Source organism: Micromys minutus (assembly GCF_963924665.1).
Source record: "Micromys minutus genome assembly, chromosome: 2".
NCBI classification, from domain to species: domain Eukaryota; kingdom Metazoa; phylum Chordata; class Mammalia; order Rodentia; family Muridae; genus Micromys; species Micromys minutus.
This window is the reverse complement of record NC_137971.1, coordinates 32,965,830-32,984,278: the sequence shown is the minus strand read 5'-3', so window position 1 is coordinate 32,984,278 and position 18,449 is coordinate 32,965,830. Positions and strand designations below refer to the sequence as shown.

Sequence of the window (18,449 nt, the reverse complement as noted above, 5' to 3'; positions counted from 1 at the left end):
CATGCATAGCACTGCCTGGTGGTGCTTTCGTCAGGGCCTTGGCATATCTCATTTTATTGTTTACTGATGTACAGAACATTAGACTTATTATGGTGTTTCTCATGTAAGATTTGGTCTTGTTTCTTCCTGTCCCCTGTTTTTCCCCTGTCATCCTTGTCCCCTCCGACTCCTTAGGGAGCTTCCTTTCTGTTTTTTATGCGGTGTACATTCCTGGTCCTTTGCACTCTTGTTAGAAGTAAGGGTTGCAGTATGAAAGAAAACATAGCAGGTTTCACCTGAGTCTGAGTGGCCTCCATATAATCTATTTTCAAAGTCTTTTTATTTACTTTTTTTTCTCCTACCTACCTCCCATCCGCCTTTACAAATACAGCCCACAGCTCTTATATGTCAAAGGGAGAACTTTCCTGACATGGTGCATTATTCAATGCAGTGATTGGAAATGTGATTTTTAACCTTTTTAGATATTAAGCACAACCACAGAAGCCAGCTGGTGTGACAAATAATAATGTCGTTGAGACATTTGTTGCAAATTCGAGTTGCTCAGAGCATCTTCCAATTATATTTGATCTCTTCCGTTTTCCTAAAGATTCCCATAGTTTATTGCAGCTTTTCCTTCCAAGGCTCCCTCGGTTAAAGAAAGCAGCTTAGTCAGTTTTGCACACGTGGGTGTGAGGCTGTGAGGGTGGGAGAGCTAGGGGCACTCTGTCTTCTCGATTAGATTCATTTGATCAGTTCATTGTGAAAAAATGGGCGAAACCAGGTTGAATCCAAGTCCTGTATAAAACTGGCTTGACCAGTTCCCCGAGTCAAATGTTCAGATTGGCTGTCTCTGTAGGACAGGACCCAGGCAATGTTCAAATGCCTGCTAATTTGACATTCCTGGGCATTATTTTATTTTATTTTATTTTTTTACTTTTTAACTGCCTGAGCACCTGTCTCTGTGCTCAGAGGCCCACTTAAGTGACAGTAAAAATAAACCAAGTGGTTCCTGAAAGCTTCATTTCCAGAGAAGCAGAATGAGCCCTTAAGGTGCCCACGTGTTTGGATGTGGCTCCAGCACACTGTAGCATTACCTGCTGAGGGAGAAAATGGGTCCTTTTATAATATAGGCTGTAAAATACTTCACATAAAGCTGTTTCTTTACAGAACAAGGCAGCCTCCATGTCGTAATCTAAACAGACTGCCCCACTGCAGTGTGTCTTCTTGATTCTAGCTGACGTGGTGTGTTTCTGTTCCCCAAAGTCCTTCCCCCAGTTGCTTCACTGTTCATCGTGTTTTGAGTGGAAGGGGCATCATCTGCTTTGTCTGAGAACATTTTGAAGTGGAGAAGGTCGGCTGACGTTGGCCTTTGAAATTGTGACCCCAACTCTGCTTGGGTTTTACTACTTTTCTGGTAATGAGTAATCTTTAGTTAGGAGTAATTTGTATCACACACATCCCCTGCCATGAGCAGGTTTAGTTTGCTTTTATCCCCAAATGAGTGTAATTCGTTTGCAGTGTCTTGTTAGTGAGGAAGAAGCCAGTACAGGGTTCCTTCAGCCTTGATTAGTGGTGAATGGACTACAGCAACTGTGCCACATATTCACCAAGCTGTCACCTGGGCCCAGGGATGAAAAAGTCACATTTCTTGGGTATCTGGTGAAAGTGGGGAAGGGTTTGTTTTATTATCATTACTGTTGTTGATGATTTGGTTTTCTTTTCTGTGTTGACTTGAGTTTGGAGGGAGAATGTGAATTTCCGAAAGAATGTCCACAGACACTAGAAACCTAGGACAGGACAAGAGGGGCTGGAGGCTCTCTGTAGACTAGCCTGGCACCTGGCTTTCATGTCTTATAATCATGTGGCAGCATTGGGTCCAAGGATAGGGTGGGTGTGACAGAGGTGACTGAGGACCCTAGTTCAATGATACGTCATATGTGTGGGTGTTTGTAACCGTGACTTGAAAACAACTTTGGCTCCCAGTTACAATGATGACAGCAATGATAGTAGTAAAAAGAGTGACAAATAAGAGCAACAGTAAGGATATGAATTAACTCAGTGAGTAGATCCTAAGCAAAACACATCCTTCACAAAAAAATGCCTTGTTTGTCTACTAAATGCTCATTTGGTGATTCCTAAGTGCTGGGCACCCTGTAGGCATGAACCCTCCTTGAACACATAGAAGCCCCTGTCCATCTTGCCTTAGGAGGCAGTTTTCAGATACTGCCATAGGCCATCTTAAGTCTAACAAGAACTCCTGACCTACCACCATCCATGGGCCTGAGCTATGGAAGTGTTTTTGTCAGGTACCATGTGAACGCAGGGCTGAGCAAGTTGAAATGGTGATCTAGTTTGACAGTGGCAACTGAGGTAAAACAAAGCTGATTTGCTCTGGGTTACACAGCTAAGGTCTCATGTGCAGTCTGAGATGTGATTCACATGCAACTTGTCTAGTTCCCCGAACCAAGGGGTAGATGGACTTATAACAGTACTTTGTGCCTTGGAGTCTAATGATATTTTAAAAAATTAGTTTAGGGGACTTTAAGTAATCAAAGGGTCTGATTATGAGGCAGGTTTTAGATAATGCTCTGGCTAACTCACAGTATATTCATAAGCGAATATGCTTGTGGAATAGTTTAGATTCTATTCATCTATGGTGCTTCAAGCTTTTTAACAGGCTATTCATTGAAATGGTGATCCAGTTCCACTTGCTAGCTATTTCAAATTGGCTTTTTCATTGTCTCATTTGGTTTCCTTTGTTGGCCAAATCTGTGGCTGATTTCTGGTTTCTATGGGAAGAATGGAGGGATTAATTGACTTTCTCTCATTAATTAAAACCATCTCTGGAGTATAGTGCTTGAGAATTCCAAAAAATGGAACCTTCAGTGGCTGGTAGCAGGCCGGGTTCTTTGCTGAACACAGGTTTCTGTCACCATTGGAATGTCTCCCCATGCTAGGTGGGGAGCCCATGGGTGATTTCCTGTATTGGTCTTCTGAGCCGGTACATACTTCTTTGTCTAGATAGCAATACAGAAAATACAAGGCTTGGGCAGGTCTAAGTGTAGGGGCCTTCATTTTCCTAATCTTTGGTAAAAACTCTGTTGCTTAGAGTTTATCACACTTCAACCTCACCTCCTGCCTGTCTGTTTTTATATCTGTCTCCCTCTCTCTCTTCTTCTTCTATATGTGTGTGTGTGTGTGTGTGTGTGTGTGTGTGTGTGTGTGTTTGTGTGTGTGTGTGTGTGAGTGTGTGTGTATGAGAGAGAGAGAGAGTACACACACTCACGTGAGAGGGTCACAGGGGGTGTAATTATTAATTACATTGAAAAATAATCTTCTTCATCTAGATTTTAAACATTCAGCAGTTCCAGTATTGTCACTTTGTTAAGAGAATAATTTGTTTCATGGAAGATAAAAGTATTACTAAAATGAATGTCTTAAGCAAAAGGAGAGTTAATATCAGTTCCATGTTCTTGTCTGTATTTTTCAATTAACTAAAGAGTCCTAGGATAGAAAGCTTGCTTTCTTAAATGTCTTGGTATGATGACTGACTGTAGCTTTTCTCTCCCAGGATTCATCGTGTGGAAATAGCATGACTTTTAGTAATGATTTTAAGATAGAGATTCTGTATATATATATATATATATATATATATATATATATATATATATATATATATATATATATATATATATATATTATGTTACCTGTTAGGACACGTGTTGTAAATAAATGAAGGACTTGTGGACTATTTTGTAGATATTATAGATGGACTCAGGTCTGTGTTTAATGTGGTATTATCCTAATTTCTCATTTCCTTGTCTTGGAGGCACAGAGAGGCTACTGGGCGAATGCATTGCAATATTTAAGCAATAGTAGGTGATGGGATTTTTCATGAGCGCTCGGTAGATACACATCAATTTCCCCACATATAGGCCATGGAAATACTATATATTACAAAAGCCAATTAGGAGGAATGGAAAGCACCCGGGGAACTCACAGAATTTTGTTTTGTTTTGTGTTTTTATGGCTGAGGAGCGGTTCAGAGCCTGTGGTTGACGGGCGTTGTTTAGGACGCTGTTCTTCATTGCTGATGGAAACAAGCTTAGGGACTAGGAAAGTCAAACTATGTCAGGATTTGTCTTCAGTGCAAACATGAGAAAATGTTTCTAATTCTGCGTTCTGTCATGATGGCACCCGTGTCTTAGGCCCTGTGGGTCTGTAAGGATACAATCCACACAGATCTCCAGTGGGCCGGCCTTGCTTTGAATGGCTCTCTATAAGTTGCTAATACCGTGCAGAGCATGTTTTCTCTCAGCCAAGAGAAACGAAGATGAAAGATGTTAGCTCTTGAGCTGTTTGTCAGCACAGCCAGCGCATGACAACGAGAATCCTGTATGGGAGTTGCCATGAATTAATTCCTGTCCCGAATTTTTGATGTGTACATTACACTTGATTTTGTTGTTTTGCAGAAGGCTGAAGAGAATGCAGAGGGAGGGGAGCCTGCCCTGGGACCAGATGGAGAGGTAAGGACTGTCAGTCATCTTCGGTGGCACTATTCTTTGTGGACATTAACTTTACTTTCTCTGAGCCACAATTATATATATATATATATAATATATATAATATATTATATATTCAAGGGCATGTATGTGTGTCTCTGGGTGTATACCCACCTGCATGCTTATGTGCGTGCCCACAGAGGCTAGAAGAGGGTGACTGTTCCCGAGATCTGGGGTCACAGGGCCATTGTGAACCTCTGAATGTGGATGGTTGAAACCAAACTTGGGTCTTTTGCAAGAGCAGCATGTGCTCTGAACTGTCCAGCTATCTCTCTAGCCCCTTAGATAGTTGGTTTTAAAGTAAAAAACCCAATACATTGGGTGAACTCTCTCTTGATGTATAAGTATGAGGCCGAGTTAGGTTCTGCAGAACCCATGTGAAGCTGCCCAGGGTAGTATCCATCTGTAACCCTAGCAACCCCCTGGGCTTTGTACAGTGAGACAGAAGGCAAAGGCAGGGTGACCCCTAGAAGCTTGAGGACCAGCTAGCCTGAAACTCATAGCTATAAACATGAGACCTTTCCCCAAATAAGGTGAAAGGCAAGGTCTGACACTCAAAAGTATCTTCTGTCCTCCACACACACACACACACACACACACACACACACACACACACACACACACACGGTGATGGGTTAGGAGATTAAAAACAGCTTCCATCAAGTCATAGTAGAAACTTAAGAATAACACTGTCTTAAGATTAGCGATCTGCTGATAGAAAGTCTTGTATACCATTCTGTAAACAGATAAACATATATTATAACTTCTGTAGAAGGTGTAAGAGGCTGAAGTGATTCTGTGACTATATTTGGCAAGTGAATAATACAGAAGCATAAAATCCGGCCTACTTGTTCCCCCTTAGTTACTAATTTGAAATCGAAAAAAATACATAAACCAGACAGTTCACATACTCTGGATTTTCTTGGGGGTATTTCTGTAGGCTTATGACATAAAATGTGCATGGAGCTACACAGGCCTTACTCTTAGAACCTAGGAGTTTTGGTATTAGCCTGAGTTCTGAGGAGGCAATTATGTATTTATTGGATTCTTTTCCCTGAAAAACCTGAAGGATCTGTCCAGTCATACAATGAAGAGGTGCAAGGCCGGAGGGCTTGTCTTAAATGACTTTCATGGGTGATAGAGTTGTTGCAGGTTTCCATCTAGAACCACTAGGCACATGGGTTTCAAGTGACTATCTGTGGCCAGATGCAGAAACCTCTAAAAAATAGATGTTGGCCGGCTACTCTAAGCCATCACAAGAAAAGAGATCAGGATAATGTTGATTGTGGACGGCTCCTTACGGGGTAGAGTGCTGTGATGGAGCACTTAGAAGCAGCAATGGCTTTTCACACCCTGCCTTCTCTTAGAAGGTGGCTCCCAGGGTAACTGAATACCTTCTAGTTCCTTTCTTCTCTTATCTTCGGTGTAAATAAGCTACTGGTTTTGGACCTATGACATACATGCCTTTTTAATCTTTAATGTTAATAAATGTGAGCTCTGTTTGCCGAAGTTTGCAAAGTGGGTATCTTGCTCAGTTTGTTTTGAAACAATGTTCTTATTTCTCTTCTGGGCTCATTCCGTGCTTTTGCCAGAGTTCTAATTCCACCCACAGTGATTTCCAATTTTCTCCGAGGTGCGACATTAGCAATAAAACAGGCTTATGATAATAGCCCACGATAACAAGATATGATTCCCCCCCCCCCCCACGGAAATGGTAGCAAGCTCTGGATTTCCCTTTTCTCTCTGGAGTGTGCAGATGACCTTTTACATTAATGAGGAAGAATCATGTTGCCATGCAAAGTGTTGCTACTCAGAACGATTGCTTTGGCGCACATGAGGGCGAAGAAAAGGCCGGGGCAGCCTTTTCTGTTACAGTTCTTTGTGAACACTCACTAATACTGGCTCTGATTTTGATGGTGCTCTGTTTCGGGAGCAGGAGGAAAAAACTACCGGAGTTTGAAGTATTTTTGGGGGGGGGGTATTTTCTCCAAGATATAGATAGTAACATCGACCCACTCTTCTATCATATTTTGGCTTAATTGGAATAAATTATATGGCAATCCTAATTGCACCAATAGTGTTGCTTGTGTTTATTTGACCACAAAACTAATTAAGAGTAATTTAGGGCAAGTTCTTTGGAATAACCAATTGCTTAAACAGTCCCCTTTCCCTCTCTACAGGAAGTAGAAAGCAGAAAGCGCACACAAATGGAGCATCTCCAAATGTCTTACCCAGGGCCCTGCTCCTAGAAATCGGTCACCCTACAATTAGTACCATCCATTTGCATAGGACTGCTTCACCCCCCCCCCCACCCCCCAAGACACTGTTCTCTAGGGCACATTATCTACAACCTCTGCAGTTTCATACAGTCTTAATTTTCTGAGAAAGTTTTTTTTTTTTTTTCTTTTTGGTAGAGTCTAAAATTAAACTTTACCTTTGTCTTGGTCAATTCTTCAGGTTTCAGACAAGCGGGATTTTTTTTTCTCTCTCTTTCTGTTTGTTTGTTATCATAAACACAGCTCCAGTGGTTGAAGTGGACTCAGTTTTGGTGGGTTAGTTTCAAATAAAGCACATTGTTCTGTAGTAGGTGGCATAGGCTATGTTTTCTTGTTCTATCCAAAACCACAGCTTTTACGAACTGTTCCCTGGGGAGTGTTAGGTGAAGAATTGGGGAACTATTAGTTCTAAATGGCCTGAATCAGGTCCGTGTGCCTGAAGAAAGAGTGGAATTTATTACAGGGCAAGTGTTTTTATCCTAAATGCTTGCAGCTAGAAGTGTTTCAGTGTGGGTTTGGACTTGGACTTTGGACATTGGAGAAATATGTGTGTGTGTGTGTGTGTGTGTGTGTGTGTGTGTGTGTGTGTGTGTGTGTATGTGTGTGTGTGTGTATTATATATTTATGTTTCATGTACATCTTCATTTTTTTCCACATAGGATTTAATACATAGTGTGAGGGTGATTTTATGTATTATTTTAGTATGCCTGTGTGTTTGGACGAACAATGGATGGTTCTTCCCATTGGCCAGTTGCAGAGTTTTCTATATGTACCATCATATCCATGGTCAGGAAGTTTCAAGTTTTGCACTTTTGAGTTAGGAATGTTCAGTACAGAACGGGGTAAAGGGTACCTGGAGAGCCTGTTCTAGGGCTCTAAACTAAGGCTGGATCATCCTGTATGGCTGGTTCAATTAAGCCATGACCACTGCTTGGAGAAGGCAGGAGCTTGGCATAACCCAGTGTCACTCCACTTGCATTGCTGCCAATGTGATTTGGCAGTCTGTCAGCGTATCTGCACCCTGGCTTCCTTGACCTTTTCTGTGTTCTAACTCAGAGTTAGGTGTACAAGTACAGCCAGTTAGGAAAAACCAAGGCAATACCTTAGGTGCCAGGGAGGCCAATGTATTCAGGCTTTCTGTTGAGGATCAAATTCAGGACCCTGCACATATTAGATGAGCGCCGTACTATTGAGCCACAGCTCCGACATTTTGAAACAGGGTCTCAGTGTGTAGTCTAGGCTAGCCTTTTATTTGTGAGGCCTCTCCTTCAGCCTTCAGGTTGCTAGTGTCCCAGGCATGGGTCCTCATATCTACTTTGGATTCTTTAGTAGGAAGTGACCTCTCCCCTACTCATAAAGACACATAAGATCCCAAAAAGTTGAACTGCAGAAAAGAGTTCAGATACCAAGCAACCAAAAACAACAATAAAAAACCCTAAAACATACCTAGTGTAGAACTGAGAGGGCTTCCTACCACCCAAGGCTCACTTAGTTTCTTTTGCTCTTTCTAGCCAATAGATGAAAGCAGCCAGATGAGCGACCTGCCTGTCAAAGTGACACACACAGAAACTGGCAAGGTCCTCTTTGGACCAGAAGCACCTAAAGCAAGTCAGCTGGATGCCTGGCTGGAGATGAATCCTGGGTATGGTGTTGAAACAGTTGCTGGGACTCTTGCAGCTTCTTTGACTAGGAGTGGGTGTGGCATTCCTTATAAAACTCTCAACCAAAAGTAGCATAGCCTTTGCTGAGATGGGAAGCTTCCTGTGTGCATTTGTCATCCGCAAGTCGGATGTTACAGTAAGTCACGTATGCCTTAAGGCCAGACCCCTCCTCTCTTCTTCTCTTCCCTAGCTACGAAGTGGCACCTAGGTCTGACAGTGAAGAGAGTGAATCCGACTATGAGGAAGAGGTATGTGGACATCTGTTACTTTGTGGGGTTTGAAGTTAATGGAAGCAGAAGCATCTCCTCATGAACGTGGGCTCAGTCCCCAGTGCCTCCTACCCATTGTTCTTAGTTTTTCTCAGGTGATGACTGGGACTAAGCATTTGGGTATGCTCTGAAGGTCTGTGACTAGTGACCTCACTGTCATTTCTTGAGGGTTCCTGTGAGAAATGTTGACAAATCCTAAGTTCATTTGGAACCAAGAAAAGAGAAGCTATCATTAGACTAGAGGAGGTCTTTGGGTGAGAACGTTGAAGATGGCCTGCTTTGGCAAAGACACATTTTTATCCCCGAGTGGGCTATAGTGAGAACTAACTGCCCAAGAACTTGTGTAGCCCTTCTGAGCCTGGAAATCTGTTCGAAGGTATGCATCTAGGACTTGAGCTAGGAAAGGCAACACTGGCGAGCCTAAAGCCTTTAATGATCGCCTGGACTTCTCTTTAAACATGACTCCTAATTTTGAATTCTTGGATATGCTGGTTACTCGAAAGTATATTTCACTTTTTCTTGGAAGGAATAAGTAACACGTTTAGAACATAAAATGAGAATCTTTGGCTTCTTTCACTAGGGATTAAGAAGTAATAAAGCTATTTGTTAAATTAATTATGAAATAATGGATTAGTACAAATAAAAAGATTAAGTGATGTTTGTATCCTTTGTTTGAGTCTGATTCAGATCAGAATCTAGGGCTTGAGTGCAGTGTGCCCCAGATGGATGCCGAGCGGCTGATGACACAGCCTTGCCTAATAACTGATGGGGATTTTAAGGCAATGGTCATTTTCCTTCTGGATTTTTGGATCTTTTGCTTTCTAAATTAATATACCGTGAACATTTACTGCTTTTAGAAAACAATAAAAATTTCATTTAGAAAAACATAACCATTAAAAAGCAAACACTTTGTGGCATGATAATATCTCCCAGCTCCTCTCTCTCATGCTTGCCTGCTTGCTTGAGTGAACAGGTCCATAAATGATTGGTTACATTTTTTTTTCTTTCTGAGGAAGAGCCCGGGAGTATAAGGATAAGATAGAGTGGGCGGTTTAGGTAGCCCATGCCACCCAGATGTTGACAGCTGCAGACATCTCCTGACAGCTGGTAAGAGATGCATTCTGACCAAGTGACAGGAGCTCCAGGCCACCAGCCAGTGAGTGACCTATAGCTCCCCATTTCTAGGAGGTACTTCTGAATGATCTGATTGGTGCCAGTTGGTGTCACCATCGATACTGTGTCACGTGGGTTCTTTCTTCAGTCAATAGTGAGGAAACATATTCACCTTTAGACAGTTTCAAATGTCAGGTTAGTAGAGGGCATAAAGCATATTTAGGGACACCTTTCCAGAGGTCGGGAGGTAACCACATCCTGTGCCAAGGTAATGATACCTTTCTTCTGACCACTCAGAAATGCGTGATGAGAATCACCAGCCTCAGAAAACAGTGTGTGTGCTCACGAGTTCAGATCCTCCGCTGTACATGGGGATCACAGATTCATCACCAGAAAGAACATTCTCAGGAGGATGCTAAGTCTCTAACATCTGCTTTTGGAGAGAGGAGTATAGGATTCTAAAAAAGCAGATAGGGTCTGTATATCTGCTTTGTATGACCAAATAATTAATGTGTCTTTCTGGTATGATTTTCACACACTTATTCTCGGGAGTGTGGGTCTTGGGGACCCCTGGAGCATCCCTTTCTGTCTCTCTGTCTCTCATTCAATGGTAAAATGCTGAATCACTTGGTTTAAGCAGATGTTAAATGTGCTTCCTCCCTTAATTGGATTTACTTGCTTCATTTGTGAAGCAAAATACTATTTAATCTCTTTATAAAAAGTGCTAATCATAGAACTTGCTCGTTAAAATACATGCCTGGCTGTATTTCTGTTCTTCTTCCAGGATGAAGAAGAAGAGTCCAGTAGGCAGGAAACAGAGGAGAAGATACTGCTGGATCCAAACAGTGAAGAAGTTTCTGAAAAGGACGCCAAGCAGATCATTGAGTACGTGGGCCTCAGAGTTTTCATGACAAATGCAGTGTTTGAGGTTCATGTAGTGGGAATTTTCTGTTTGCAAATGCTGTTTAAAAGACAGGAGCAGACTTTATATTCATACCCCAATTAAGAATGTTCCCTCCGCTTCTTACAGGTAACTTCTGAGTTCTGGGCCCCTTTGGCCAAGGGTTTTGAATTGCACATTTCCCTTCTTCTCTCCCTACCTCCCTCCCTTGACTGGACAATTCTTTCTGTAGCTCAGGCTCTTTTCTAGACTTCACACCTGCCATTTGTGCCTGTATTCTAGATTAGACTGATCAAACTTATGCTCAATGGAAGTGTGCATGCATGCACACATTTGAGTGTGTGTGTGTGTGTCCACGCCAGCCTCCCCTGCCTCTCTCAAAGCCATCAGTATACTCATAAGCCCAAGTGTGAATTCAATCCTTGTGTTATCCTGGTCTCATAGCATTATTGGCTGCCCACTCTGCCCAGGTCCAAGCTTTTAGCTTCAGCTCCCCCTATCTGAGTGCCAGAGGTCATTCTTGTCCCATTTTAGCAGCCAATTCTCCACCAGAGGCTCACACCCCACACTGTTTGTGTGGCTGTCACACAAGTCATGTTCTGAAATAGCAGACAGAAAAGAATACCCAAGAAACAGTTCACAGAAATTATGAAGCTCAGAGAAGGAAGGCCAGAAGGTGGATGCCTCATTCCTTCTTAGAAGGGAGAACAAAACACTCATGGGAGGAAATAATGAGACAAATAGAGGAGCAGGGATTGTAGAAAAGAAAAAAAAAAAAAAAAAACTATCCAGAGACTGCCTCACCTGGGGATCCATCCCATATGCAGCCACCAAACCCAAACACTATAGCTGATGCTTAGTGCTTACTGTCAGGAATCTGATATGGATGCCTCCTCAGAGGCTCTGCCAGAGCCATACTGATACAGAGGAGGATGCTTACAGCTAACCATTGGACTGAACACGGAGACCCCAATGAAGGAGCTAGAGAAAGAACTGAAGGAGCTGAAAGGGTTTGCAACCCCATGGGAATGACAAAATTATTAACTAACCAAACCCACCACAGCGCCCAGGGACTAGAACACCAACCAATGAGTTCACATGGAGAGACCCATGGCTCCAGGTGCTTATGCAGCAGAGGATGGCATTGTCTGGCATCTATGGGAAGAGAGGCCTTTGATCTATCGAAGGCTTGTTTTCCCAGTGTAGGGGAATGCCAAGGTGCTGAGGTGGGAGAGGGAGGTTGGAAGAAGGAGCACCTTCATGGAGGCAATGGGAGAGGGAGGGTGATGGGAGTTGGGGGGAAGGAGATACATCTGAAATGTAAATACAGAGAATATCCAATAAAAAAAGGGGGGGGGGGAGAATACTCACAAGACGAGGCTTTCCAAAAAGAGAGAGAGAGGGGAGTTGTAATGTGTTTCCAAGGTTGTATGATCCACTTTGGAGCCTTCCTTTCTTTTCCAGCTCAGCCCTGGTTTTTTCAGTGAGGATTTTAAGACTGCTGTGGCTTGGTGAAAGGCCCCACAAGGCATGATGGGAGGAAGAACCCCTTTATCATCCTCTTCCTCTCTAATGTCCTCTTCAATCCTCTCTTACTTGTCCTCCAAGCTTTAGTGGTGTCCTATGGATGGGATTTGCATCCAAAGAACCCAGGACAAGTTTCCTTAGGAAAAGTGCTGATGTACAGCTGTGTCGTCAGACCGCCATTGGGCTTTGAAGGTCAGGGCGCCATTTCTGACCTTCAGAGTAACCTGTCTGAGGTTCAGCTTCCTCACAATGCGCACATGGTGTGGCGCTGATAGGATAATGCTCACCCTGCTCGGTTTTCGTGACGTTCACAGAGAGTAATCTTAACTGCAGGGCAGGCAGTTCCTCACAGCAGCAGTCTTAGACTCAGGTCATTTGGGATGAAGTGGCACACAGACTCGAATGTCTCTGTGGGCTTCCCACTTTGTCTTCTTCAGGACCGCAAAACAGGACGTGGACGACGAATACAGCATGCAGTACAGCGCCAGAGGGTCCCAGTCCTACTACACGGTGGCTCACGCTATCTCAGAGAGGGTGGAGAAGCAGTCTGCCCTCCTCATCAACGGCACCCTAAAGCATTACCAGGTAACTGGTGTGTTTGTCAAGCCTTGGCCGTGCGTACACATCACCCCTACGTGTGTATGTAAGGCTTGAGGAGCCTTAGTCAACTTAGGACATTTTGAAGACGCGGGATGCATTCCAGGTTAAGCACTTCATATTATCTAGAGCGCTCTCCCCGTAGGGGTGCAGGGTGGGGGTGGGCTTCCTTCAGAGAGTTGTGTCCACTATACTGGGTTTGCTGTTGTTATCCTGGAATGGATTTTGTAAGGAATGCCGACTCAAAAATTGGACCAGTTTTACTGCAGTTCTTTGCAAAAACAGTGAAAAGCAAGCTCCATTCCATTGGGCTGAGGATCTGAAGCAAACAGGGCGTCACCTCAAACTCTAGCTGTGGCATTAGGCGCAGGCTGGGGGTTCAGGTGCTGTCTCTTGCACTTAGACCTTTACTTAAAGGTATGATAAAGTTGCTGGCACCTGTTCCTTGGCTAAAAGCCAGGCTGTAAAGGTAACAGGTGTTCCCTTTGATGTGTTTATCCTGAGGGCATCTCCTGTCTTCTAGTTTCAACTCAACTCTTCTACCAAGGTACCTGGAGTGTGCTCCTTGGAGCATTTGTTGCATGAATTACTCCTGAAACCAAATTTAAAATGAAATTAAAATAATAATTAAAGTGAAAAACTAAATTAAAACCTAAAATAAAAGAATCAGGTCCTTGTGGTCACATAAGGGTAGGCGATTCTGTTTTCCTAGCACTAAACCATTACTGGTAGGGTGAGTGGAAGTCCTTGCTGCTCATAATAGACTAACTCCAGACCATCGCAGGCCACCCACGTGATCACCTTGGCCGTGACTCCTCTCGGTCCATCCACAGTGCCTACTTACTTATTGAAGACTCCATCATTCACATCAACCTCCTGCAGAAAAGTAACTTTTAAACACAGCTGGATTCCACAGGTCTCAAATATCTCTCTCTCCTAATGCCTGGGACACGTTTACATGGATGCTTACTAGTAGCCTAGAAAACAGTGCTGCCTAGACCGCTTTTATGGAGGTGCGTTCTTGTGACCAATCGTTGTAGAGCTCCCAGGGTCAGCCACTGCTGCTCCCTGTGCCCTGGACCCTGTCTGTACTGAGGGGACATGGGAAATATGTCTAGCAGCACCTGGGAAGCCTTCCTAAAACTGCTTGTACAAATGTGGTTTGTCTTGGGAAAGTCTTAGGGTTTCCCTTCAGCTCCTAGAACATACTTTGAAGATCTCTGTCCTTGTAAAGCCATGCCTTCTTCATGAGATCAGAGTTTTATTCTTAATCTTATTTGGCTCACTTGATACCTTGTCGACTCCATGAGTTCTCTACTATATCTGACATGGGAGATCCATTTCTGAGTTATTATTATCTTTGTTTTTTGTTTGTTTCTTTAAAAGACAGGGTTTCTCTGTGTAGACTTGGATGTCCTGGTACTTACACTGTAGATCAGGCTGGCTCTGAAATCAGAGAGGTCTACATCTGCCTCCCTAGTACTGGGATTAAAAGTGTGTGCCACAATCACCCATCTTTTCCTGATTTACTTATAAGTTAAAAAAAATAACAGCAAACTTTTGCTGCTTTATACTGTGTGTGTGTGTGTGTGTGTGTGTGTGTGTGTGTGTGTGTGTGTAGCAGCAGTTGGTTGTCTCTTCTTGCCATGTGTGTCCCAGGGATTGAACTCAGCCTTGGCAGCAAGCTCCCACTGATGGTCCCCATAAAGAACTTTAAATGCTATGCTGTTTTCTTCTGCCATTCTGCCTGATCCTTTGTAAGAACTCTTCCTTGCTCTGTTTTCAAATCCAGCTCCTCCTCCTTCCAAATGAGAATGCCTGTGCCTGCCTCACTCCTCACTGGGCTCCATCCGGATACCTCTCTGTGTGATGTGCACACCCTCTCCAGGGCTTTCTGCCATCTGAGCATCCCTATCTGCTTTGTGGGTTCTGTTTCTCACAAAAGGTCATTTGTGTCACAGTAAACTTTTGATGGCTTCTTGACTAGTGTAACCTTGGTGGCACTGGTGACAACCGACCTCCTGCATCCGTATGCTTAGCTTCACGTCTCATTCTCTAGTTCCACAGTGCAGAAAAGCCCACATTTCCTGGGTTTCTAGGCTCCTCCCTTTCCTCTAGTTCTGCTTTTTATTTTATTTGGGAACCTGTCTGTCTGTCTGTGTCCTCCTTTCCCCTCTCTTTTTAAAACTTGGTTTAGCCTACAGAGTTGTGGGTTCTTAAGACAGGTTCTCACATAACCCAGGTGGGACAGAACCTACTGAATACTCAAAGACAACCTTGTGAACTCCTGATTCTCCGGCCTCCAACTCTCAAGTGCTGGGTTGGGCCTTGGTTATCACCTGGCCTCATACTTCTGTTGATTCTCTTCCCCAACTTGGCCCTTCTGTCCCCTCCCACTCCCTGTTTACCCTATTTCTCTCTAGGGGCTTTTCTGCTTCTCTCTTTATCTCTTCCTGTTGCTGTTCTTCAAAAAACCTTTAAGAAGTTGGGGGGGGGGTTGCACAAGTCCCCCTCCTCCATTTGGCTTGTGAAAGCCTTCAGGTGGTCACAGTGTTTCCCTAAGGGAAACTGTAGCCAGTACACAGTTACCCACATTCACAGCACTGGATTATTTCGGGGTACATGAGTATGTGTTCACTGCGTCCCTTTTTCCCGGCTTCTGAGGGGGGGTGTGTTGTCTACCTTGGTGTCCGTGGGCAATAGTTCCTGTGTGATCCTTTACAAAGAAGAGTTGCTTAGTGCCTATTGTAAGTACAAGATCACAACACGTTCTAAACATAACTGAATGATCAAGTTAACTTGATTGCAACACTATGTGTTACATGTATACATGTTACATATAATGGATGCTGTGTTCAGACCCAGCATTGCATCATGGTAGTGCCATGAGTCTGTGGATTCACCTCTCCTTTCTTTTGTGATGAATGGGAATCGAGAGCTGGTACTGGAGTGTACTACTTCCCGGTGCTCTGAAAATATGTGGTTCACCTTCCAGGCAGCCAGCTTGCAGGGAGGCCTTCTGAAAGTGCCCATGGGGCAGAGTTTCTGCATGCTGCTTGCCTGGGGACTTTCTTTGCCAGGAAAAGAAATAAATGTCCTTCTGGAGCCCAGCAGAATGGCCCTGGCTTCCTGGTCACTGGCTTCCTCACTGCAGGGATGGCACCCTGGGGCAGGCTGGTCACAATCCAGAAAGTGGTTTCTGATGATCTGTAGGCCAGCTCAGCCTTCTGGGTTGTTTTAAATCCTCAAATTGGCTTTTTGTTCTTGGAGTGGTTGGAATAGATTTTGGTTCGGGTTTTCTTCATTTACAATAATTCTAGGATGTCATCTACTGGGAAATGCTAAGTCCCGATGAGCCGAAAAGCTGCTTCAAATCCCACCAGCCTGCCTTAGCCCATCCTTTCTAAATCTGATTAGCACTTAGCACCTGCCAAGCAGCAGGGCGATTGCTGGCTCACTCTCTGCTGCTGTGGGAAACTCTCGGCATATAGCACTGAGAAGTTACGGAAGTCACCGGCTCACTTGAGTTGTATTAGTATTAATTACCTGTGCAGATCTTGGATAATTGAAACAATTACTCTTCGTTTCAGCTCCAGGGCCTGGAATGGATGGTTTCCCTGTATAATAACAATCTGAACGGAATCTTAGCTGATGAAATGGGGCTAGGCAAGACCATCCAAACCATCGCACTTATCACGTATCTGATGGAGCACAAAAGGCTCAATGGTCCCTACCTCATCATCGTCCCCCTCTCGTAAGTACAGCCATTTGTTCCGCAGCCATCATTCAGTGTGGCGGAGACTTCCCTGTCAGCAGCTCTGCCTTTTTTCTATCTAAAGACAGAATGGTGGCCTGGGGTTGGAACACCAGGAACACAGAACCTGAATGAATGTGGGGTTCAATTTTCCACCCCCACCCACTGGCAGTCTTTGGACTAGCTAGTAAAGGCTGTAGCGATTCTTAGCCATGAACATTTTGACAGTCGTCAGGATAGCCCGCACCCTCTCAAGCAATGGTTCTCAACCTTCCTCATGCTGTGACCCTTTAGTGCAGTTCCTCATGTTGTGGTGACCCTCAACCATAAGATTATTTCGTCAATACTTCATAAACTGTAATTTTGCTCCTGTTATGAATCATGATGTAGGTGTCTGATATACAGGACATCTAATATGTGATTCCCAATCGGGTCGTGACCCACAGGTTGAGAACCACTGCTTCAGATTGCTTGAGTCCAATTCTGAATTCCTCTTTAAGTATCTTACTAAAGGGAAAGATGGGGGCATTTTAAATTATTTTCTAGAACTATTTTACTTGTATTCACACTTACACACACACACACACACACACACACCTACCTCCAAAAGATTCTAGCTTTGTACATCTTCCTTATTGTATCTTTTAAATCAGACTAGAAATCAGAATCATGCCTACAAATTCTGCATCAGAGTACACTTGGTAGGTACACTTTGTGTTTCAATGGCTTGCTGCTCTGGAAAGACCAGTCTTTGCTGTTTCCAGCACAGCCCCAGTTCCTTCCCCACTGGATGGCTCCCCCTGGTCTGCAGCCAACACCCCAAGTAAAGAAGTAGCTGTTCACATCTACCTTCCCTTAGTCCAGTGCTTCGGTGTATGTGTGTCACGGCCACTCTTGAGTCACTGAGGTCTTTTGGCTTGCAGTCCTGAGACGAACTCAGACCTGCAGGAAAGAACAAGGCTTTTGTTTCGGATTTCCTTCGGTTCCTTCTCTTCTGCCTCCTTGCCTCCATGATGCTCACATGCCCTTTGCATCCGATTTTATATGCAGCGGCTGACTTGGATATTATGGTTACACTCTGGAGGATTAAGAAAAAACATTCAGTATTTCTTCCCTGCTTCCTCTGACAGGTCTATTTACTGGTTTCGGGTGGTTTTGTAATTTCTCATCTCTGATTTGAGTAGCCTTATGGAGTTGTAAAGATCCTCCAGCCATTATTGGGTTTCAGAACTGTAGAAGGATTCTGGTGGTTCATTCCATGTATTTATATACTTTTGAATTGTTTCTAATGAGACTTTTTTTTAATGAGGTGTAAAATTGTCATGCTTTGTGACAGCTTATTTCTAACTTAACCTCCTAGCTCCCTATCTTTAAAATAAATGTGTGTCTGGGATATTTTATAGTCTATAGTCCCTTTTAAGGCAAGGACTAGAAATATGTAACAGGTTTACAGTAACTGACTTTTATCTATGTGTGGATTTTTTACAGTGGTTTTTTGTTGTTTTGTAGGACTCTGTCTAACTGGACATATGAATTTGACAAATGGGCTCCTTCTGTGGTGAAAATTTCCTACAAGGTTTGGAGCATTGTATTTATACATAAACGTGGAAAACCAAAAAATAAAATGAGCTATATTTTCTTCATTCTATATGCACATCTGTGAACTGTATCTGGTTGTAAAGTTTTGTCATGTACATCATGTAGTAAACAGTGAGAGTTAATCATCCCAAGAAGATTACTGTAATAAACCATAATTACCTTCAGATAGTGAAATGCAGAAGAAAATTGTTAATTATCATATCGCGAGGTT

The 18,449-nt window shown here is 43.4% G+C and overlaps 1 protein-coding gene across 4 annotated transcripts in view; it reads left to right on the top strand.

The window, feature by feature from the left end:
• Positions 1-18,449, top strand: part of SMARCA2 (SWI/SNF related BAF chromatin remodeling complex subunit ATPase 2) — a 164,805-nt gene that overhangs the window by 53,492 nt on the left and 92,864 nt on the right. For all 4 annotated transcript variants that reach the window (XM_080912453.1, XM_080912454.1, XM_080912455.1 and 1 more), the window contains exons 10-16: positions 4,452-4,505; positions 8,329-8,459; positions 8,669-8,726; positions 10,645-10,745; positions 12,726-12,873; positions 16,476-16,639; positions 18,149-18,215. In XM_080912453.1, the coding sequence (XP_080768579.1) occupies positions 4,452-4,505; positions 8,329-8,459; positions 8,669-8,726; positions 10,645-10,745; positions 12,726-12,873; positions 16,476-16,639; positions 18,149-18,215 (723 nt within the window). The remainder of the gene's footprint in view (positions 1-4,451; positions 4,506-8,328; positions 8,460-8,668; positions 8,727-10,644; positions 10,746-12,725; positions 12,874-16,475; positions 16,640-18,148; positions 18,216-18,449) is intronic.